This window comes from Brassica napus, chromosome C9 (genome assembly GCF_020379485.1).
Source record: "Brassica napus cultivar Da-Ae chromosome C9, Da-Ae, whole genome shotgun sequence".
Classification (NCBI taxonomy): Eukaryota; Viridiplantae; Streptophyta; class Magnoliopsida; order Brassicales; family Brassicaceae; genus Brassica; species Brassica napus.
In genome coordinates, this window is record NC_063452.1 from 20,994,918 (window position 1) to 21,019,750 (window position 24,833).

General features: G+C 35.2%; 3 protein-coding genes across 5 annotated transcripts; all 3 read left to right on the forward strand.

The window, feature by feature from the left end:
• Nucleotides 1–2,079: 2,079 nt before the first annotated feature.
• Nucleotides 2,080–5,291, forward strand: LOC106351024 (FT-interacting protein 3-like). The gene has a single exon (XM_022711592.2). It carries the CDS (start codon nucleotides 2,668–2,670, stop codon nucleotides 4,948–4,950), a length of 2,283 nt encoding a protein of 760 aa, XP_022567313.2. The 5' UTR covers nucleotides 2,080–2,667; the 3' UTR covers nucleotides 4,951–5,291.
• Nucleotides 5,292–13,793: 8,502 nt separating this feature from the next.
• LOC125592429 lies at nucleotides 13,794–16,129 on the forward strand. 3 transcript variants are annotated; one of them, XR_007328420.1, is made up of 4 exons: nucleotides 13,794–14,596; nucleotides 14,672–14,795; nucleotides 14,887–15,063; nucleotides 15,152–15,206. XR_007328420.1 is itself a non-coding variant. In XM_048767568.1 (4 exons), the coding sequence occupies exons 1-4, from the start codon at nucleotides 14,115–14,117 to the stop codon at nucleotides 15,121–15,123; spliced, it is 750 nt and encodes a 249-aa protein (XP_048623525.1). In that variant the 5' UTR covers nucleotides 13,794–14,114; the 3' UTR covers nucleotides 15,124–16,129. The 3 variants fall into 3 exon arrangements, 2 of the variants coding, with proteins under 2 accessions (XP_048623525.1, XP_048623523.1); XM_048767568.1 differs by having other exon boundaries at nucleotides 13,794–14,303; nucleotides 14,397–14,596; nucleotides 14,887–16,129; XM_048767566.1 differs by having other exon boundaries at nucleotides 13,794–14,303; nucleotides 14,397–14,795; nucleotides 14,887–16,129.
• On the forward strand, nucleotides 15,312–23,429 carry LOC106349600. Its single transcript, XM_048767748.1, has 10 exons — nucleotides 15,312–15,462; nucleotides 16,606–16,863; nucleotides 16,953–17,258; nucleotides 17,415–17,630; nucleotides 17,731–18,169; nucleotides 18,289–19,004; nucleotides 19,303–20,005; nucleotides 20,098–20,753; nucleotides 20,844–21,914; nucleotides 22,024–23,429. Exons 1-10 carry the CDS (start codon nucleotides 15,312–15,314, stop codon nucleotides 22,614–22,616), a joined length of 5,109 nt encoding a protein of 1,702 aa, XP_048623705.1. The 3' UTR covers nucleotides 22,617–23,429.
• Nucleotides 23,430–24,833: the final 1,404 nt, after the last annotated feature.

Sequence of the window (24,833 nt, forward strand, 5' to 3'; positions counted from 1 at the left end):
GTGTTCGATCAAGCGGGATTGATCGATCCGAAATTACAAGGTCGAACGGATCGATCGATCCTGATCATTATGCATAACAAAAAAAACGCAAAGCATATACTGATCGACCTGGTCCATTTCACTCGATCGGCAAAGGTCGATTTCATACAGATCGACCGATCTCGAATTATAGATCGATCGATCCCGTGCTCAGGTAAGTATTCCAAATCGATTTCTTGGTTTTCTTCGGTTATATCATGTTTGATTCCCACTTGATTTGAACCGACCAAACACGATTTCAACTCTTTAAAGTCGATTTTTTTGGGATGAAAACCATAATTTCGCATCTCCTTCACGAACAAAGGGGGAGAAAATCAAAGTCTCAGGTTCATAAACCCTAACTCACTCAATTTCACACTGATTTGGTAGAAATAATGTGAAATTTTTGTGAAAATTGTGCGAACAATCAAGAGAATATAGAAGACGGCGTCAGAAAAAGGTTACCACGTTTTTTTTTTGGTTTTTTTTAAATCAATGTTTTTCAAAATATGAAAGTGAATATTCCCAAATATTTTGTTTTCATATTTTTAGGAACTGATTTCTTATCTGTAGAATACATCTAGAGGTTGATTGTTTGTAGTTTTTAAAATGGTTTTTGGTTTTTGTTTCTGAAAAACCACTTTATTTTGCCAATCAAAATTTTGCTAAAAATGATTCCCTAAAAACTAGGGAAACTAGTTTTTCAAATAAATACTTAATTCTACACAAAAACCAAAATCTGCGTTTTTTTAGTTTTCTGACAGTTTTCTAAGAAGATTTTTTTTTTATTATACATTTTTATTTATCATTTTCTTTTAATTGGTCTTTCTTTTCATTTTTTTTTGTAACTGGTCTTTCTTTTTCATATTTGGATTATTCTTATTTTTCATTCCCACTATCATCCGTTTTTCACCATCACATCATCAATACATTTTTTGTACTTTATTAATATAAAATAGGTAAGTGATTATACATACAATTTTCGAGTTTTTCTTCTCAACACTCAAAAAATATTTGATCATACTTGTAAATTAGAAGAAGTTCTCTTACTTGCAAACTAAAAGAATTTCAAAAATATTTCAAAAGGAATTTTTTTTTAAAAGTCACTATTTTAATTAATTGCTATAGAAATTATTTAAACAAAAATAACCATAGAAATAAATGTGTAAAAATTATTTTAGAAAAAATATCAAATGTATGATATTAATATTTTTATAATGCTTAATTACTTGTATAATAGTATTTGAGGTCAAATATGAAAGGCATTCGAGATAAAATTAAAAATATATATATATATATATATATATATATATATATATATATATATATATATTTGTTTATATGGAATTTACGATAGTTTTATTTTGTATTTATATATTTTTTAAATAAGTTTTGTAAATAAATTTATGTTTATTTTAATGACAGTGTTGTATATTTTATTATTTTCAGAATAAATATCTTACTATCCATAGTATTTTTATTTTATTAATTTTAAAAATAAAAACCAAAACTAAAAACTAAAAACCAAAATCTAAAACAACCATTTATGTTTTTCAAAAAAAAAACAAAAAATCTACTGCAAAATCAAAAACCAAAAGTCAAAAACTAAAATCTAAAAACCAAAAACTAAAATCCATAAACCAAAAACTGGAATCTAAAAACTAGGAAAACAATCATCACTCTAATCTGTAGAAATCAGTTTCTACAGGTTTTTAGAATTATAGTAATGTGTAGATTTTGATTTCTACATGTTTTAGATTTACAGTTGATCTATAGAAGTCGGTTTCAACGTGTTTTAGATTTATACTAATGTGTAGGTTTTGATTTCTAAAGATTTTAGATCGGTAGGTTAAGCGTAGAATATGTATTCTAAATATTTTTAGAATACTCTTATTTACGTAGATCACGTATTCTAAACATTGTAGATTCAATGAAAAAAATGAATTTCATTTTCTACTTTGTAGAATGTCATTTCTACTTTATTTATAACAGAATCTGAAAATTATGATTTAAACATTTTTAGACTGAAAAAAATACCACTAAGTTCATATAGGTATTTTATCAATAGTAACTATTTTTCTATTTTTTTTTTTGGAAAACTATTTATTAAATTTATTTTCAAAAATATTAAAGGGTATTATAGGCAAAAATGACATAAAATAGATATTAGTCTAAAAAGACATAGTTATCATTTTTTTGCTCTAAAAAAAATAATTTTCCCAAATTTATATATCCAAAAGACCAGAGATTGTTTTTGTTTCCTATACCCAAAATCACAGTGGAAAATATTTGCCGACAAAAACGTATATTATTTTTTAATTATGGTCTAGCAATACGTTGAAGTTTGAATTATTATCTTCTTACTAACTATTTTAAAAAATGAAATCTCCTGATATGAGATCAATGTCTGGTAACGTCTTTTCAAAATAAAATCCGAAATTTTCTCACAAATGATTTTTATAGAATCTTACGCATTTAAAACGAATAGTAAAGCCATTTAATTCATTTCATCTAATAAGGAAATAAATGTTATAAACTTAGAAGGTAAAATGTTCGTGTCTTTTGAATATCTACAACAAGAAAATCTCTCTTCAAACGTATATCTATTTTCTCTCTCAAAAAACATAAAATTTCAGAACAACGCCAACAATGGCAGAAAACGACTTCTCACTCAAAGAGACATGTCCGAAAATCGGCGGTGGAAGATCGTTTCCCGGCGGCGAAATGCAGACGTCATCGTTCGACCTCGTGGAGCGAATGACATTTCTCTACATCCGAGTCGTCAAGGCTCGAGCCTTACCTTCCAACGACTCATTCATCGAAGTCACCATCGGAAGCTACAAAGGAAGAACGAAGAACAACACAAACCCTAACCCTAACCCTGAGTTCCACGAAGTGTTCGCCTTTAACAAGGATCGTCTCCAAGGAAACGTCTTGGACGTCGCTGTGAAGGCCAACGAAGAAGTGATTATTGGTAAGTGTAAGTTCGAAGTTGCTGAGATTCCGACGCGTGTCCCTCCGGACAGTCCACTGGCTCCTCAGTGGTATAGATTAGAAGACATCAACGGGAATAGGTTTGGAGGAGAGGTTATGCTGTCTGTATGGATGGGGACACAAGCTGATGAAGTGTTCCCTGAAGCTTGGCATTCGGATTGTGTTACCGTGAATGGAGACAACGCAGTGATCGCACGGTCTAAAGTTTATCTATCTCCGAGGCTTTGGTATCTGAGAGTGAACGTCATTGAGGCTCAAGATTTGGTTCCGTTACAAGGAAACAGAACCAATCCGGAGATTTTAGTGAAAGGGTTTTTAGGGAACATTGTCGTGAGGAGTCGGGTGTCTCAGACACGAACCATGAGCCCGGTTTGGAACGAGGATATGATGTTTGTGGCGGTAGAGCCTTTTGAAGACAGCTTGATACTTAGCTTGGAATGCAAGTTAGGTCAAAACGAAGAGTGTTTAGGGAAATGTGAGATAAAGTTATCTCAAGTTGAGAGAAGGGTAATGCCGGATCCTGTGCCGGCTATGTGGTACAACTTGGAACGCGTCGTGGACTCAGTGGTACCGGGATTCGCGGGGAGGATTCATTTGCGGGTTTCGTTGGAAGGAGGTTACCATGTTCTTGACGAGTCTATTCAGTATAGCAGCGATTACAGAGCTTCTGCTAAAATTTTATGGACTCCAGCCATTGGTGTGTTGGAGCTTGGTGTCATCAGTGCGTCCGGTTTGATGCCTATGAAGTCACGTGATGGCCGAGGAACCACTGATGCGTATTGTGTGGCCAAGTACGGGCAGAAGTGGGTGAGAACAAGGACGATTGTTGATACTTTTAGCCCAAAATGGAATGAGCAGTATACTTGGGAGGTTTATGATCCTTACACCGTTATCACCATTGGGGTTTTCGACAACATGCATCTATTAGTACCAGGAAACACGAATGGTCCGAGAGATTCAAGAATCGGTAAGATACGGATACGTTTGTCCACGCTTGAAACGGAACGGATCTACACGCATTCGTATCCACTCATCGTTTTGAAACCAGACGGTGTGAAGAAAATGGGTGAAATTCAGCTCGCGGTTCGATTATCATGTACATCAACGATCGATATGCTTCAGAAATACTCAGAGCCGTTGCTACCTATGATGCACTACTTAACACCGTTGTCAATCTACCAGCTAGACAGTCTTAGGCATCAAGCAACTCACATACTTTGTATGAACCTAGGCCGGACCGAGCCGCCGCTACGAAGAGATGTGGTTGAGTATATGCTTGATTTCGGATCCAACATTTGGAGTATCAGAAGAGGAAGAGCGAATTTCGAACGTCTTGTGACATTCTTCACTGCGTTTCTTGATGCTTGGGTTTGGTTTGATTCGGTTTGCAAATGGAAGAGTCCGGTAACAACGATTCTTGCACATTTTATCTTCTTGTTCATCGTGTTTCTCCCTAAGTACTGCGTCACCTCTCTGCTGCTGTACTGCTTTGTGATTGGGTTCTATCGATATCGGTTGAGACCGAGGCATCCTCCTCACATGGATATAAAGCTGTCTAAAGCGGATTCGGCTTTACCTGATGAGCTAGACGAGGAGTTTGATGGGTTTCCGAGTGGTAAATCTGCAGATTTGGTGAAGAAAAGGTATGATAGGTTAAGAGGAATCGCAGGGAGGATGATGATGGTTTTAGGAGACTTGGCTACACAGGGGGAGAGAGTTAAGAATCTGTTGAGCTGGAGAGATCCTAGGGCAACGTTTCTGTTTTCCATGTTTTGTTTGGTTGCTTGTGGAGTAATCTTCTTAATCTCCATGAAACTGCTGATGACTTTGCTTGCCTTCTACGTCATGAGACACCCTAGGCTTAGGGTTTTTGATATTCCTTCGGTACCTCAAAACTTCTTTAGGAGATTGCCTTCAAGAGCTGATAGTATGTTGTGATTTTTTTTTTTTCCAATTTTATTATGCTTTGATTTCTTTTAATTTTGAGACGTTTCATTGATATTCATCATTCTATAAATTTGGTTATCGTAGTTTCTTTCAAATGGGTTACTTTTATTTTTAAATTCTGAAGACCTTTGATATTTATGTTATTCGAATACGTAGGAATTTTTGCTGTTGTTAATATATCTTACCAACACAAGGTAAATGCATTTTGAAATTTATCCATCCTCTGTATTCATTTCCTGTAACATATGAGAAGCATGAGATGCTCTCATGTTATTTGAAGCATACGGGTTTGCTTATGAAACTGATAAAAATTGTTGCTCGAGTTCAAGAGTCAAGCTTCTGAAGACAAGAGAGAGAGAGATGTCTTGTCCTCGTGTAAAAACTCATTCCCAAACACAAGAGAGTTACCTCAGAGGATTGCATTTGGGATAATTATTATTTTGAGATACTGAATCTTGAAAGGTCTGCTTCTTTGCCGTTAATGATGGTTACAATAATAATAATCTAACAAATCTTGCCGTGATGGTTAATGTAAAAGTCTATCTTTATTCATAACATAAAAGTTTCTTATATAGGAGATTACACCGTCATAGATAAATAGAAAGATTACAAATCATAATCTCTGGGTTATGAGTCATCCACAATCTGGTTCATAACACTCCCACTTGGATGCCATAACCATTTAGAGCTTGTAATGTTATTTAATGTTGCCTCATTAAAACCTTACCAGAAAAACCCAATTGAGACAAAACCATGGTGAAAGAAAAAGAGTACAACACACATTGGACATTACTGAAGGTCCCTTGGAACTCTCCAATTTTCTGCAATCCGTGGGTGATGAAGATCTTGGGCAGAATATGCTTCGTCCTCGAACATGATAGTTGGTTCTTCTTTACCATCGGCCATGCCCCAATCTGATCGAACATATTGAGTCATCGACCTCAAATACACACACACAAAATCTTAGATGATGTTGCTGTGATATGTGTTTACCACCATGTGTAAATCATAACCTGTCTGAAAGCAAATCAACAAAACCAAATAACCTCTCTTTGGGCTGGTTAGTATAAAATAAATCAAAATCAAAGGCTTCTTCATTGTCCTTCTTATGGACCAATCAGATCAGTGTCTAAAACAAGACTTCTGCATACTCCATCTCGGGACTAAACGGACTTCTTTATCGTCCACCTTTGGACTGAATGGATCAGTGTCCAAAACAAGTGATCTCACGCCCATGTACTAGATAATGGGTGAGACTGATCCATATTAAATCTCTTGAGTACCCTTTTCTGTATATATTATTTGATGCACAAGGATTTCATTGTTAATGTACTCAAGCTGTAATCGCAAACAAAACTTTATTTTTTTTTTAAAGATCTTTCATCTCAAACTCTTTCTTGAGATATTCAACTGTTTGAGAAATTGTATCCAGAGGTTCCTAGGATATTCAGATCATATACTTTGATGATTATCAATATTGTTCTCGAGAACTTGTTGTACTTTCAGCTCAATACCCTCTAGTACTTTCATTATCCAGTGAACCATATAAATATGCAGTCACTACATCAACTTGCTGCAAGTCTAATTTTCTCTCTTATATAGCCAGACTTATGAGAAATCTAAAAGTAGTTGCATCTACCACATAGGAGTATGTCTCCTCATAATCTATTACTGGTCTTTGTGAGAATCCTTGTGCAACATCAGCTTTATATCTCACGATTTCTATTCCTCACAAGATCCATTTATATCCACTAGTTTTAACATCATATGGCGTCTTAATCATATGGCCAAATACGTCTTTCTTCTTTAAATTATTTAACCCCACGTTTCCAGTCAATCCAATATGTTCTACGAATGCACACTCTTACATTGACGTGGGTTCATGATCCTCGCTTATATTCATAAATTCAAGTGCTACCTTGTATGCAAATAAATCATCTTATGTCGACATTCCTTATTGGTTCCATTATGTTCCATACATGATATAATCGATTGAGATTCATTATTATCAGGACCTTTAATACTTTGCAGCTTGGCGTCCCAAGCTACATTGTTTGGTACCTGTACCTTAGAGCCGGTCGGCCTTATCTCCATGTCTAGGATGGTTTCCTTAGTAACCTCGGATTTGGATTTTGATTATCATTCTCTGCACCTTTCTTTTGTTTCCGAGGATTCTTATCTTTTGGAACCTATTTGGTCTATCATGTTTCATACGTTGTCTAGACTCTGTAGCAACTTGAGTGTGTCTCTTCTTGGACATCAAATTCGTTGGTGCTTTACAAGCTGGTTTATATATGACTTAGTCATTCTCTTTCGGGCCAGCAAATATGTCTGGCATTTGATTAGCTAGCTTTGTAAATGTATAATCTTTGGACGTCTATTTCACATTCTTTAGTCCGACGATCTTGCCAAGACATTGATGGTTGATTCCATTCTATTTCCTTTACCATTTTTTTACCAGCTTAATTATTTTTTTCTCCTCCTGGTCTTAAAATAATCCGTGTACCTGGTCTCAAATATAATCACCCATAGTTGGCTCAAAGTACTTTATTATTGTGGGAGAATCATATCCAACATATATCCCCATCCTCTTTTTGAGGTCCCATCTTAGTTCTCTGTGGTGGAGCAATTAGTACATAGACAACACATCCAAATGTCTTATGATGGGGTATGTCTGGCTCTTGACCCGCTAATAATTGTGATATGGGATATCTATGCTCACTAAATGGCCTGATGCGTATTAGCTTAGGTGCATGTAAATTTCGTGTGGCCCAAGCTGTGAATGAGAGTTTTGACCTCATAAGTTATGGTCTATCAATCAACTATTTGCGTTTTAAAAGATTTCGGCCAATCCGTTCTTGGTATGGACATGTATCACAGAAATGCCCACACTTACCCCCATGGACATACCATAATCATTTAAACGCTTGGGACATGTATTCACCAGTATTATCTAGACATATAGTCTTTATTTATGAAAAAATGGCTCTTAGCCGTTATACTGGTGATGGTCGAATGAGTTTCCCTTGTGTACATGCTACACACGTGAGATTCTTTGGGATAACTCTTCTTATCTTTTAATGTGTGCCTTTTGAATATCAATTTTCGCATCATGTTTGGACCAGGATGGCCAATCCGGTCGTGCCATAAAATGTATATTTTCGCAGGCTTAAAGCCTCTATCATACTGATCTATGCATAGTCTAGGTCAGTAGAGTATGCAAGTATAGTCTTTAGGACTTATTATGGCCTTGGGCGATTTTATACATATATCTGAAGGAACTCTTTATTTCCTTCGCCCATTGTTTTAATATGGAAACCATTCATTCTTATATCTTTAAAACTCAATAGGCTGCTCTTGCTCTTAGAGCTGGGTGAATATAAGGCATCACTGATTTCTAGACGCATACCCTTAGGCAATAATATATTAGCCTAGCCATAGTCTTCTTTCAGACTGGTGAAACCTGCTTTAGCATTTATATTGGCGTTTTTCAGTGTACTCATATAGACAAATCATTCATTCATTTAATCTAAGCACACAATGTAATAGAAATAAATTCAAGGAGATAAAAATCAGAGAAAACATACGAGCAAAGCAATCACACAAGTTTGATGTCGAAATCAGATTATCAACTTGATTCTTTTAGGCAATCATAAGTCTCATATTCCATAAGATCATCTTGATCATGTTCGAAATTATTTTCACCATCTTTATAGACCAAGTGGGTTTCAGGATTCTTCCCTTTCAGACTCTCTTTGATAAAGGTCACAAAAATGTTTAGGAGTCCTTCATATCTTTGCCCAATGGTTCCCCATTCCACATCTATGGCACACTGATTTGGTCGAGCTTTGTGGTTTAAAGGATATACCACGGCCACTGCCTTGACCATGGCTCAAATTGGGTTGATACCCACGGCCTCTGCCATAGTGATTCCCACGGCCAAATGTGTTATAGTGGCCATGACCACGTCCTTTCCACCCTCCACGGCCATGACCGTGTGGTCTATCATTCTGGACATGGTTACCTTTTTTTTTTCTTCTGCGACCTTATTGGTATCAGGTAATGGGGTTAATCCAGGAGGTCTCAATTCACTGTTTCTCATTAGTAATCCATTATTTTGCCCAGCTAGCAATAGACTCATCCACAGACTTTTATAGTCCTGGATTCTGGGATTCCTCCAATCAAATAGGGCCTTTGGTAATAACACCGTTCTTTGGTGATCATATCTCGATTTTTAACTATGTCCAAAGGTCTAGAGGATTCTCTATAGTCAGATACTGATCTTTGAGACTCTTAATAAGATGATGGCTAATAATTAATATTGCCCTGTATCAATTTTTCTCATTGGCATTATTGCCTTCTATGATACATTCACCAAGTCTTTTTGACTTTAGGATAATTTTCATATTCAATGCCCACCGTAAATAATTATTTTCAGAGAGATTTAGGGCAGTAAAATCCAGGTTGATTTTCGACATCTCAAATCATATATCACTCAATATTTAGGTATAATTTTCATGCGGCCTTACTCTTAAAAACAATCACTTCGGATTTCAATCTTGTGAGGACAATGAGACTATAAATCTTAAAGGCATTTAATCAATCAATCAATTTCTAGCAAGTCTGAGCAATACTATTTCTATGTGCTCATAATATTATGGTTTATCAAAACTAGCAAAAACAAATTCAATTAATCATGCAATTAGGATTTAACAATCAATAGATTTTAGCAAGACTAGTAAAAATATTTATTAATCACTCAATCAGTTTCAAGGCTGATTTTAGCAATACTAGAATATAGATTTCAAGCATGAATTTCAATGAATCAGTTTCAAGGCTGATTGGTATTTAGCATAAACCATGTGTAAATAATTTATCTAGTATCCGAATTTATCAAACCTCAAAAACATATAATCAGACCAATCAATTTAATCAAACTAAGCATACAATCTTAAACATCAAGACATTAGATTTTATCATGAATCTATCAACCTAGCATACGGATTCTCAATTCTCAAAGACATCCAAATCAGATCAATATAACCTATCATACGGATTATTTAGGGTTTCTATTTAAAACATATCAGATTACAAAACTATCAATCCTAGCAGATGATATTAAACCTCAAGAATCATGCAATCAGATCATTCGGATTTTAAACAAGTAAACCTCAATCAATCTATCAACCTATCGGATTATATAAGCAAAGCAAGCTAGAAACCTATTGGATTCAATCAATATTTTAACAGGCTGGTCGATTTAAATAATTTTAAATCAGATGAAAAATTAACCAAGCAGGATGAGAAAATAAATCTATCAATTTAACGGTCAAACAATTCTAGCAACATAGCATCAGATTCAATCAGATTTAAAACCTCAATGATCAAAACCGAAAACAGTTTTGATTTCAAAATATTCTATTAGGGTTTTAATATGTGATTTGATAATTATAGTATAATTAATTCTGATACTTATATTATGTAGGGTTTATAGATATAGAGTTACGGTTTATCGGATTTTAATTTGTAAAAACCGATTTGGAGTTTTAATCATGTAGGAACATGATTTAGGGTTTGGGGTATCGAACTTTTAGAGCTTCGATTTACTCAATTATGATTTTTGATTTATTACCCTATGGTTTTGAGTCATAAAGATTAGGGTTTTAGGGTTTCATTATTTATCAATCAATCCATGTTCGATTATGGGTTCTTAGGTTTTGAATTACCTTTTAACCTTAGATGATTGTTGAATCGGACCACCAAAGGAGTTGAGCCGCGAGCTGGACACGAACGAGACCCGAGCTGGACACGAACGGGACGCGAGCTGGAATGGATCGAGTCGCTTCTATCGGGTCGCAGACATCCTTTGTTGCTTGATCGGGAACGCCTTGATCGTTGGACTTAGCTGTCTGATGCTGTCGCGAACGAGGAAGAGGTCGCGTGCTGGAGCTGCTCTCGGGTCGCGAACGTCTGAGCTAGGATCAGGAACGCCTTGGGCTGAAGCTGATCGGGGACGCGAGCTGGAACAGATGCGGGAACAAGAGACGCGATCGGGGTTTAGGGTTCGTCGGATCGCTGGCTAGGGTTAGGGTTTTAGGGTTTTTTGATTTGGGTATTAGCTTAGAGTTTCGTGCTGATAACGTGTTATAAAAGTAATGGAAAAGTCTATATTTATTCATAACATAGAGGTTCCTTATATAGGAGATTACACCGTCATAGATAAATAGAAAGATTACAAATTATAATGACTTAGTTATAAGTCATCCACACTCTGGTTCATGCTTACCTTTTACATGCATACTTAGAATCTCCTATTTATCAGAGTTCAAGTCGTGGCAGACGTTTCTCAGTGGATGCATGATTTTCAAAGTCAAGTCAAGTCAACTCTGTCAAAAACCGAAGGTAAACAAAGAAAAAGATCCCTTTCAAGATCATCATGCTCACTTCAAAACCCTTAAAACCACTCGGGATCAAATGAATAGAGAGGCAGAGACTTGGCATTGACTTCTCTTCAAAAAGTCTCCTGTTAACTTTGATCCTTAACAAGATTTCTCTTTCCCTGTTGCAATCATCAAGAAATTGATTCATTATCATCACAAAATTACAACTTGCGCTTCACGACACTAACCTTTCCGACTATTAAAAAGTTATCGCATTGATAACGATGGTTCTTCGTGAGTCTGTCAATGACTTTGCTGTGTTAGTTCTTATCACACGATATACTATAAAACTAGATAGTAATCACGCGCTTTGCGCGACATAAGATGTCTAATTATGTATAACATAAGATATATTTTAAGCGATAGTTAGATAGAACTAAAAGTATGATAATTATCAGGGGCGAAGCCAGAGACTTTTTATAATGGGTTCACTAATATTAAAATTTAATATATGGTATTTGCAAGTTTGAGAAGAAGCTTTGGAAAATAATTTTTTAATATTTTGCCTATCACGTTGTATTAGTTATGGACTTAGAGGTTTAACAAATAAAATCGAAAAAAGGTGGATCAATCCCCTATATATTAAAGAAGAAACATTTTTAAGTTATGACTTTGTAATCAGTGCTTAGGTGTCAGCTTCACAGGGCTTCTCAGAGTCTCTAATTAAAAAACTTAGATCTTACTAGAGAAAATACATTTTTTGTTACATTGGACCTCCCTTACCATAATTACACATTCCATAACATTACTAATTAAAAACGTGGAAGCAATAACTAACGTGCATCCTCTGTATAATTATAATAACTGCCTAACCAAGTCACCTTTACAAAATAATATAACGGTTTCAAGTTTATAAAAGTTATCGTGCATGCTTTGTTACTACCATACGTGTTTATATGGTATATGTTCTTAGTATTTCTTTGTCTGGATCAAGAAAGTTTCTGGATTTCAACCTTAAACATAGTTAACGTACAATCTATAACATGTGTGATTTACATTTATAGGTTATTGTCGTTGTCATATAGTCATTTTTTCGTTTTCTAAAGTCTAATAATTTTTGTGTTCGAATTTTCTAATCAAATTATTTTCTGTTATAGTTTATACTATCGGGCTTCAGTAATCAATATAAAAGTCTTCTTAGACTGCAGATGCTTTGTTTTTTTGGTCCTTTCTAAACGCAATTTTCCCTCCGTGTGACAAGCATTGATCTCAATAAGCCTTATTGTCCACGTTTAGCATTAATAACTCATAAATTGTTATTAGTGGCATTTATTTTACTTGGAGTATTGTCCAAGTTAACGCATTCAATTTTCCATTATTACATGACATTAAATGGGTCAATAATACGGTACATACATCTATTACAACGCGGTAAGCTCAATATACAAAATACATTATTTCCTTAATAACAGAGATGCTTAATTTACATAAGGCGTTCGACTTAATTTATATATGGAAATTTAGATCGGCTTAATATCTCTAGGTTTGACTATAAAAGGGGTGACCCGTTCTCTGCTTTTCTTTCATCATTCCTCTTCATCTCTAAAACCCAATAATACTCCGTAACAACTTTCAGACTTCTCTAATGGCCGGCTTTAACCCAGTTGCTGATCTGAAACCCTTCAAATCAATGTGGAAGATCAGGGTGAAGATCATACGCCTTTGGAAACAGTTTACTGCTGCTGGTGGTTTAACCATAGAGATGGTTCTTATTGATGCTAATGTGAGTTTTTATAAAACTCTATTTAATCGTTTCTTTTGGTCTGTTATGTCCATATTTATTTTGTACTTATTCTTAATGTCGTGTATATTTATACAGGGTGATAAGATTCATGCAACTGTGAAGAAAGAATTGGTTAACCAGTTCGATCCCTTTCTTGCTGAAGGGAAAACAAAGATGATGATCAACTTCTCACTAAATCACTCATGTGGCTCCTACAGAACAACAAATCATCTTTACAAGATCAGTTTCCTTGCGACTACCCGTGTCAAAATCTGTGAGGATTTGCCAAGAGCTATTAATGGGTTTCAACCTGTTAATTACCGTGAGATTCTTGATGGTACACTCAACTCGAATCATTTGGTTGGTAAGTAATTATTTCTGTCAGTTTTGTTCTAGCTATTATTCTACGATTATAATTATAATATAAACTCCCGTTCTGCAGATGTCATAGGCCAGGTAGTGGAAGTTAGCCAAGTTGATGTGTTGTCGGTGAATGGAAAAGATACCCAGAAGATTACTTTGGAACTACGTGATCTTGAGTAAGACAATTATTCTAAACCATGATCCCTTTTCTATATTGATTAGTACATACCAATTTTGGGTTTATATGATTTCGTTTTGATTTATTTTGCAATTTTAACTATTACATTTTTTATTTTTCGTAGGGATGTTCGTCTTCCACTTGTGTTGTGGGGAAGCTTTGCTTCTGATGTGAGTAATGAGATGCAGACCCGTCGTGATGAAGCACTAATTTGTGTGTTGAGATTTGGGAAGATAAAAGTATGGAAAGGTACGTATATTTAATGTCGTTTGTTTTGTATACTGCTATGTATATGGTTTATCTTTTTTACTAATTCCTGTCCATCTTTGTGCAGATGAACGTAGCATTTCAAATGCGTATAATGTTTCAGACGTCAGTTTGAATCCATACATGACTGAGGTTGAAGAGTTTAAATCTAAGTAAGTTATAAAGGGAGTGTGAATATATTATAATGATAATTCTTTCCATGTCTTACAAAACTTTATTTTGTATTACTTTTGATAGGTTACCAAAAGATGAACTTTGTTTAGCTATCGTGGAGTCCAAGCCAGTAGGCCAGGTTCTTGGTGTTTCGGACAAGGATGATTTTTTTGTTCACACCACCAGGAAGACCATTGCTGAGTTGTCTGAATCTAGACAGGTATATACATATATATTTAAAAACAGATTTTGTTTACATTTGTTTTGAACAAAATGGTCTTCTTACTATACTATTGGATGTTTGTCATGATAGGTGGAGAAGTGTATTGTCATGTGCACAATTGCAGCTATTGATTCTGATATGGGCTGGTACTATTTGAGTTGCAAAGTCTGTTCAAAGAAGGTTGTGCAAGTGCCTAACGACACTCTTGATGATGGAGAAGATGAAAACGAATTGATGTTCAATTACTATTGCAACAAATGCAAATGTTACAACCCTAAGCTTCTCCCAAGGTTGTACATCTATGAATTCCTTTCGTATATTGTTTCTCTTTCCTTATATTTACTCTTGCATTTTTTCATATGTAGGTACAAGTTGCATTTGGTTGTGCTTGACAATACTGGAAATTCAAAATTTTTCTTATTTGACAACCTTGCATTACAGTTGCTTCATCAACCTTGCATTGAGCTTACTGGACCTATTAGTGATGAGGTTCTTAATCTCGAGCTTAATCCATTTTTTATTTACATGCATTAATTGTCAGATATTTACAGTAAATGTTTTTCCTCTTAACATTTTGTAGATTCATGGGCCAGATGTTATACCTCTTGAACTCCAAAACTTAGTGGGTAAGACGTACCTCTTTAAGATTCAAATTGAAAGAGAGAATTATGTCTACAAGCATGAAACCTACAAAGTGTTGAAGATTGTCACCAACCTTGAAATGATTTCTGAATTTGATCTGCCGGCGTCCCCTAAGGTATTTCAACGGATGTTACTTATAATGTTGTCGATATTGTCTTGTCTAATGATTAAATAGTGTTTGAGTTACTTTTTTGTTTATTTAGGTGCCAAGGCTTTGTTTAGCTCCATCAACCTCTGCCCTTTCAGAAGCACCAGAGGTACGTGGGACCTGTATCAGTAGGTTGGACCTGTATCAGTAGGTTGTATGCAGTTTTGTATTTGTCAGTTAGATAACCGTGGTTAATTTTTTATCAGGGATCGCTCATGTTATCTGGTGGTTCATCAGAGGAAGTTAATCCAACTGAGCTAACTCCATCTAAAAGGAGAGTGTCAACAGTTGTCAACTTGGAGGAAGAGTTTGATCGGAATTCGGTTACTAAAACTGCATGCACTGTTCGAGTTAAGAAGGAGAAGAGTGAGAAAAGTGGCTAGGAGTAATCACGTGGAAAAGTGTTAAGAGGCCTTCAGTTTTTTTTTTTAATGTTTTGGTGTTTTTCCTTTTATGGTTTTTTCTATAATTAATGCGGTTTTTTGTTTTCAAATTTTGTTTATGGCATATGGTTGTTACCATTATTATTAATAGAAGGCCTTAGTTTTATGATATTTTCGTGCTTTGACTCTGATTTTACTTTTATCATTGTCGATTGTTCTAATAAAAGTTCAGGCCATGACACACAAAAAAAACATATACACTCATTTCTGGATATTTCAGTTATTTGTCCATTTAGGTTAATATAAGTTCACTATATTTTCTTAAACAACTATTCGTGTTGTTGAAGTTGGAACTAACCTGAAAGTAATTTGCATAAGGAAGGACAATAATTCTTCTGTCCATCATTGTCTTTCCGCCAAAAATTGCCCCTCTGATAAGTACATTTAAATGGAGTTGTTAAATCAATATGTTGACCAGAAGGTAAAGCACCCGTATATATTTCAAGATATAATGGAATCTTTTAGTAATGAGGTCACATATGACACACAGGAAACACAGACAAAAAGTCTTATATATAAATTGAGAATTATATTAACATCAGGTGTTTTTGATGTGGATGTGCACTGGATACCTGAAATACCATATCATGCATCATATAAACAATGATGATTATCTCAGATCGGATTAATTGAATCATTATATATATAAAATGACATTTATAAAAATATCAATGCAATGTCTATTATGTAATGGAAAATTAACGTCAATCTCTATGGTGCAAGAAAGATTAAAGTTTATTTCCATATTATATATATGAATTAGATCCAAAAATATCTCACACAAAAGGAATGATAATATATTAAATTATTTACTTATTAATAAAATTATATGAATCCTGCAAAACATTGTGATACTACGCTCTATTGTTTCTGTGCAGAGAACGATAGCAGTTTTCAGACATGAATCGAAACAAACATAAAGCTGGAAAAGAGAATGTTTCAGACATTCGTCCACCTAAAAGAAGGAAACTAGGTTTTGTAATTTGTCCCATATATATAAAGATTCTTTTTTCATCTCAGTATATGCAAGTGATTATATAAGAAATTTTTTGACGTGATTTTGCAGACACAAAATCTTCTATTAAATCACCGGAGATGGTTCAACCGGAGGAAAACAGAGCTATGTTGGGTGAGATTACAAATCAGGCATACAACGAACAAAGAGATGCAAGAACAAAAAGGTTTAACATCTTGCGGCAGAAGAGGAAATTTAGTGAAACAAATCCAACTCCTACAAAACCTAAACAGTTGAATATACAACCATCTATTCTACTCTCAGCTGCATCCGAGAGTTCTGAAAATCACTATATCATTGAAAGTCACAGTAAGTGCATATCATGAAATATTAAGTTTCAATTTGTTGTGATTACGTGTTTGAAATTTTTTTATATGTGTACATTGGTATCCTTACAGTTGCTACTGCGAATATTGGTAATCCGCCTAAGAAGAGGATACAAAGGCATCAAGAACGCATACATGAAGGTTTCAAATTTACTGCTAAAGCCACAACTCAACCAGCATCTTCCTTCTTCAAAAACAATAGTTGTGGCACTTCAAGTGTTAGTCAGTGTACTGTTGATACGACACAACCCACACTAACTAGACCTACTAGACAGTTTCCCTGCAAATTGTCAAGTCAAAGGACTACACCTCAGCCTAGCAGTCAAAACCGTTGGTCAGGAAAATCTATTATCTCGAGCGTGGACTCAGATTCATCTGGTAATGAAAAGATATTGATATTGTAATTCATACGTATTTTTGTGGGAAATGTTTTTTATGACATTACTCTATCAGTATATCAGCTCTCGAGTTAACATGTGATTCTCACGATGTTAAATGTTATATGTTTTCACAATTATTCATTTCTATCATCAGATTGCTCAGAAGATTATTGGGCAAATACCAGTGATGAAGATCACAATTATGACATTTTGTCGGACACAGACACTGATGACGAACAGATCGATATTGTACAACGCCGAGCAGTAACCAACCAGGTGTTTGAGCGTTTTGCTCGAGCATTTGGTGATTCACTAACCAAAGTTAAACCAAGATCAACTGCTTCAATTGTGTCGGCTAAAAAGGAGGAAGGTATAATTACATATTTTTGCAGCTTTCTGTTATAAAATCGTGGGTTGAACATACATATTACACTTTTGTTAAGTTAGCAATTGTGGATTATTTTCAACAGAGTATAAAGACGATGGGGACCTTGAAAATGAATGTCCAAAATGTGGGGCACTATTTTGGTTTAACGAAAGGATTGGCAAGACCCGGAAAACAAGAAAGCCCACATTTACAATGTGCTGTCTTAATGGTAAAATCAAGCTTCCACTGCTTAAGGAACCCCCTGAATATCTTATGGGACTGCTAACCAAAGATGATGTTATTAGTAAGCATTTCAGGGACAATATTAGACCACTAAATATGATGTTTTCCTTTACATCGCTTGGTGGCAAAATTGATAATTCTACCAACAGAGGTAGAGGACCGAAGATTTTTAAATTACATGGTGAAAATTATCATTTGATTGGAAGTGTGAAACCAAAGCCCGGTGAAACTGCCAAGTTTTCTCAGTTATATATACATGATACAGAAAACGAAGTTCAAAACAGGTTGTCAGCGTTAAGGTATGGCACTCGCTGTTTTCGGAACTGCTTTTAATTTAGCATTCAGTGTTTTGTTTTTTCTGACACATCGACTACCAATTGTTTTTAATTAACTTGGAGTACGTTTATTATCTTAACAGTGGCAATTCTGAAAGGAGCAAAATCAGACCAGATTTGGTAGAGTCTATTATGAACATGTTACGGGGTTGTAATGTTCATGTGAAGACCTTCCGTAATGCGATGGATAGATTTAACAATGAATCTGAATGTCAGGATGTGTCATTGGTTTTGATCAATGATCGCCAGAAGGATGGCAGAGTATACAATTTGCCTACATCGTCTGAAGTGGCTGCTTTGGTTGTTGGAGATTTTCAGCTTAATATGGATAAAAGGGATATTATCTTGGAAAAGAATTCTGGGAAGCTAAAAAGGATCAACGAGTTGCATCCTTGCTATCTACCTCTTCAATATCCACTAATTTTTCCATACGGAGAGGATGGTTTTCGTCTAGGTATCAAGAATGGTTTTACAGGAATCACCAAAAATAAGAAAGCAAATATTAGCATGAGGGAATTCTTTGCATATCGAATACAAATTCGAAAGGTTGGATCACAAGCACTTTTACTTTCGAGGCGTTTACAGCAGCAGTTTTTAGTTGATGCTTATACGATGATTGAAACTCAGCGTCTTCGATATATAAGGAAAAATCAGTCCAATTTGAGGTCATTGAATTATTCTAAATTTGTGGCTGCTGCAAATGATGGTCTTTCTTCTCTGCCTATCGAAGGAAACCGTATCATCATACCCTCATCATTCACAGGTGGTCCGAGATATATGCATCAGATGTATTTGGATTGTATGTCCATTTGCAAATACTTTGGTTTTCCAGATCTTTTTATTACATTTACATGTAATCCTAAGTGGCCAGAGTTGATTCGATATTTTGAGAAATACAATCTTAGATCAGAAGACAGACCGGAATTGTGCTGCCGGCTATTCAAAGTTAAACTTGATAAATTGATGGATGATCTAACGAAGAAACATTTGCTCGGAAAAACAGTTTCTGGTTAGTATTTTGTTACTAATTTCGATCAGTACATGTATTTGATATTTCATTCTGAATTATTTAAACTTGATCTCTTATCGTTTTGCAGCTGTTTACACCATAGAGTTTCAAAAACGAGGGCTTCCACATGCGCATATTTTGCTATTCATGGATCCGACAGCTAAATTTCCAAGTTCTGATGATATTGATCGGATAATATCAGCTGAAATTCCTGATAAAAAGGAAGAGCCGCGTCTCTATGAGGTTGTAAGAGACACAATGATTCACGGACCATGTGGTGTTGTTAACAAGAATTCACCATGTATGATTGAAGGGCGGTGTACCAAATTCTTTCCTAGAAAGTTAGTGGAGAAGACTACAGTGGATTCGCAGGGGTATCCTATCTATCGGAGAAGAGAAGGTGGGTGTTTTGTTGAGAAGAAAGGAATTCAGTTGGACAACAGGTTTGTAGTTCCTTACAACAAGAAGCTACTTCTCGCTTATAATGCGCACATTAATGTTGAGTGGTGTAATCAGTCCCGATCTATTAAGTACTTATTTAAGTACATCCACAAAGGGCAAGACTGTGTCACAGCAACAGTTACTCAGAAAGTTAATAAGGAATCAAGTGGTTCAGGAACAGCACAAAATAGTAGGAATGATGGAGAGCATGTAAACACTGTTGGAGGGTCTGTAGACACTGCAAGAGTATCATCAGGTGTTAACGCTGATGGGGAAACAGTAGGTGGTAACACTAATGGGGAAGCACTGGAACCAACTGTTGATGAAATTAAGAAATATTTTGATGCAAGGTATATCTTTCATATATCTTTTTGCTTAACGTAAAACTTTATCTATTGTGCTTATGAACTAATGTTATTTTTGTATTCTTACTGGTGCGTAGATACATATCATCTTGCGAGTCTACTTGGAGAATTTTGGCATTTCATACACATTTCCGAAGTACACCAGTTGAAAAGCTAACATTTCACCTAGAAGGAGACCAACCGGTAATATATAGGGAAGGTGATACAGTGGAAACTGTTATGGCTCGCGTGAGTGTGATGAAAACTATGTTCTTAGCATGGTTTGATTGCTGTGAAGAATTCCCTGAAGCTAGATTACTTACCTATGCAGAAATGCCAACAAGATTCATATATGATGACAAGCAACAAAAATGGAGAAAACGGAAAAAAGGTTTTGCAATAGGTAGGTTACAGCATGTTTCTCCAAGTGAAGGACCACGTTACTATCTGAGGGTTTTGATAAATAAGATTAGAGGTCCTCGGTGTTATGATGATATCAAAACAGTTGATGGGATCGTTCAACCGAGTTTTGAAGAAGCATGTTATAAGCGTGGTTTGTTGGATGATGATCAAGAATATATTGAAGGAATAAAAGAATGTAGCTTTTGGGCATCAGGACCCTATGTGCGAAAGTTTTTTGCACAAATGCTTTTATCTGAAAGTTTATCAACGCCCAAATTGGTGTGGGAAGCAACCAAAGATATACTATCAGAAGATGTTTTGCACATTGAGAGAAAAAAGCGGGGAAATCCAGGTTAGTACACGTCTTCTTCTTTCTAAGGTTGTAATGAATTTCCATTGATTCGTAGAGAGATTTTTTATAAAGTTTGTTAAAATTGTGTAGGTTTGATATTGAGTGAAGAACAAATTCTCAATTGTACACTTTTGATGATTGACAAGATCTTGCGCAGTAAGAACAGTAGCCTGGATAAATGGAAATCATTGCCCCAACCCATTGATAACAATCAGTTAATATCAGATAATCAGCTCTTACAAGATGAACTTAGCTATCCTCAGAATGAGTTGCGCGTAAGACATGAAGAATGGTTTCGACAGTTGACAGAGGAGCAGCGGGCTGTGTATGATCAGATCATAGGCTCCGTCGATAGTTCATTAGGTGGAGTTTTTTTTGTGTATGGATTTGGTGGGACAGGAAAAACTTTTTTGTGGAATATTTTGTCTGCTGCTATCCGTTCCAGGGGAGATGTGGTGCTTAATGTGGCTTCTAGCGGCATTGCCGCTTTATTGCTTCCTGGGGGAAGGACTGCTCATTCCAGATTCAGCATTCCGATAAATCCTGATGAATTTTCTATTTGCAAGATACAACCTGGGAGTGATCAAGCTGAATTAATATCTAGAGCTTCTCTTATTATTTGGGATGAAGCTCCGATGATGAGCAAACGTTGCTTTGAGGCTTTAGATCGGAGTCTATGTGACATTATGAAGACTACAGATGAAAGACCTTTTGGTGGAAAAGTTGTTGTTTTTGGCGGTGATTTTAGACAAATACTCCCTGTAATTCCAAAAGGGAACCGAGCAGAAATAGTAATGGCGTCTCTGAACTCTTCGTATTTGTGGAGGCATTGCAAAGTTTTGGAGCTTACCAAAAACATGAGGCTTTTTTCAGAACCTGATAGTCGTGAAGTTGAGGAGATTACAGAGTTCTCTAAATGGATATTGGATTTAGGAAATGGGAAAATTAATGAGCCAAATGATGGAGAAATCATGATTGACATACCAAAGGATCTTCTGATTACTGAATGCAACGATCCTACTGAGTCTATTGTTTCAGAAGTTTATGGGAATACATTCAAAGATTCAAAAGACCCAATTTTTTTCCAGGAAAGAGCTATATTGTGTCCAACAAATGAAGATGTTGACATCATTAACAACTATATGCTTGATCACTCAACAGGTATTCGTAAAGGTTGTTTTTGTTTTAAATTTTTCCGAGCCTCGACACAGCAAGAAATGTCTATCTATTATTCTGATCCCTTATGTTATGTTTTACGTTTCCCATGTAGGTGATGAAAGAATATTTTTGAGCTCTGATAGCATTGATCCAGCTGATACAAACTCACAAGATGACTCAGTTTTCACGCCTGAATTTCTCAATAGTATTAAAATTTCAGGGTTGCCTAATCATTGTTTAAGGTTGAGGATTGGAACACCCGTGATGTTAATGAGAAATCTTGATTCTAATGATGGTTTGTGCAATGGGACAAGGTTGCAGATAAGTCAGTTGTCTTCTCACATTGTTGAAGCAAAGATTATCACAGGAACTAGAGTTGGTGAAAGGGTATTCTTACATCGTATTCTAATCACACCGACAGATTCTAAGATTCCTTTCAAGATGAGGCGTAGGCAATTTCCATTGAAAGTGGCATTTGCAATGACGATAAATAAAAGTCAGGGTCAAACACTTGCGAAGGTAGGTTTTTATCTCCCTAGACCTGTTTTTTCACATGGACAGTTATACGTGGCTGTGTCTCGTGTGAAATCAAGGAAAGGATTAAAGATCCTTATTACTGACAAGGAGGGGAAACCACAGAGTTCAACTATGAATGTGGTTTACAAGGAAATTTTCCAGAACTTATTTGAAGATAAGGAAGAATAGGTAGTATGTGTTTGATTTATGTTTTCAGTCGTAAGATGGGGAGTCTTTACAAAGCGTGTCTAATAAAGTATGTCATGTAATAACCTATTTCATTTATTTTCAGTGGAGCTACTTCAGTTTCTTTTAATAAGGATGTGCTGTAATGAAGCTATGATCATCTCATGTAAGTGTGTAGATATAATTTCTTTGCTGAATGTCTTTATCGGTTATATACTTTGTATTACAAATATTATATTACACAGAGGATTTGTATATGTCTCTCATTTAGCAATCTCATTTAATCTTTTTCAGGACATTGCCGACATATCAAAAGACACAATTTGCAAGAAAAGACAATGTATACCTAAAGCACCAGAACTACAATACCTGGCCAAGTCTACACATGCTAGTAAATTTTCTTATTCAGTTCAAACATTGGCTACGAGAATATCTATCCTTTTTTATAATCAAATTCTATCAGAAATGCCTATTTATTGGATTATTCAGATTTTTTCATTTCTCTTCATACTAACCTTATGTCGACAGACAGAGAGAATGGCTTGTGGTGTTCTAACATGTGGGCTTCAATTCGTAGAGGTCCATTAAGAAAATGAATTTTGCTGGCCATTTTCTGGAAAAAAGGTTTACTGAAAATTAGTAATCATAACAGTTAATGCAGATTATGTATGCAATAATATTTTAATTATAACTTGGACTGTATTACTGATCTCTCTGATCGTAAATTTTTTTGCCTTATTCTCACTTTTCCATATTTATTTGTTATCATAAATATTCTTATATGCCTAAGATTATCATTATTGGTCTTTCCTATTATATATGCATAAGATAATCATTAATAACATTGGAATTAATTTTTCAAATCATTGTCACCTAAGTACCGCAACGTAAAATATAGTAATGAGAAGATCTTAGGATATATACTTCATAGATACATATACAGAAAGAGTATATCTATTCTTACTATATAAAGGTATAATATATAGTGTGTCTATATTGTTATGCACGTTCTATATTAATGAAATTTGCGTCCCAAGTCAATTATATCAAATATATGGTAGCATCGGTAGTATATTAGGTCTTTGAAACTAATTCTATAACTCATACAATAGCAAAGAACAAAACAGCTTACCTTTGATTCTAGATGTTGACCTACGCATGTTTGACCGCCTTGGTTCCAGGCAAAAAGCAGCCTGCAATTCGTGTCAAGATAGTCAGAACATGGATGTCACCTTTTGGTTTAATTCGACCCAATACATGTATGGTTTTTGGAGATGAAAAAGTGAGTACTCTATTTACTAATTAAGTTTATTGTTTTATCATATAGTGTTCTGATGTATTGTTTAACGTATTTTAATAGGGTTCAATGATTGAAGCAACTTTTCCTTGGGGTGTGGTATTGCCGTATGAAATCAATCTTGACGAAGGTGATTGGTTTGAGATCTTAGATTTTAAACTAATTCATGCTTCTGGATTGATTCGAACAACAAGGAGCAAATACCATATCAACCTCACTCATGACTCCGTGGTTACGAAGATTCAGCCTATCACCGAGTGTAACTTTCTCTTTTGTGCGAGTTACAAAACCATCCTCCGTGGTCTATACCATCCTAAGTTTTGTATTGGTAATTCTATCCTTTATTTAAGACAAGTTTTATTAGTATCAAAATTATAGTATGGTTTCCTTATCTTTATGTTTTTTCATATGTACAATCTAGGCCTATGTGGAGCTTTGGTTGAAGTAGGTGATATCGAAGATTTCCCCGAAGCGCAAGCAAACCAGTTTAATCATGGAAATCAACCCAGCATTCGGTTCTCCGTAATAAATATTGAGTGTGTGCTATAGATTTTAATGTTTTCTGTTTACAGGAATTCAGATTAGATAACAGAATTCTTTAAATTCTTTGCAGTTTCACGCAAGTTAAGTGTGTTGCTTATGGATCTCTTGCTGAGAAGTTATATGAATACTGGTCTTCTACAACTGCAAATGTTGTTGTCTGTGTACTAAAGCTATGGAGAATTGAGTGGGGTAATGGTAAGTTTTATTTAGACTAATTAGCCGAAAATAAGTTAGTTTCTTAGCTGAACTGAGTTGTTGCGTTTTATAGGTCGCTTCAGATGTCTTACAAACATTGAAGGCTGTTCGGATATTTTATTTGATCCTGAAATTCCTGAAATACATTACTTTAAATCAATGTAAGTTTAATATTATTGACGAAA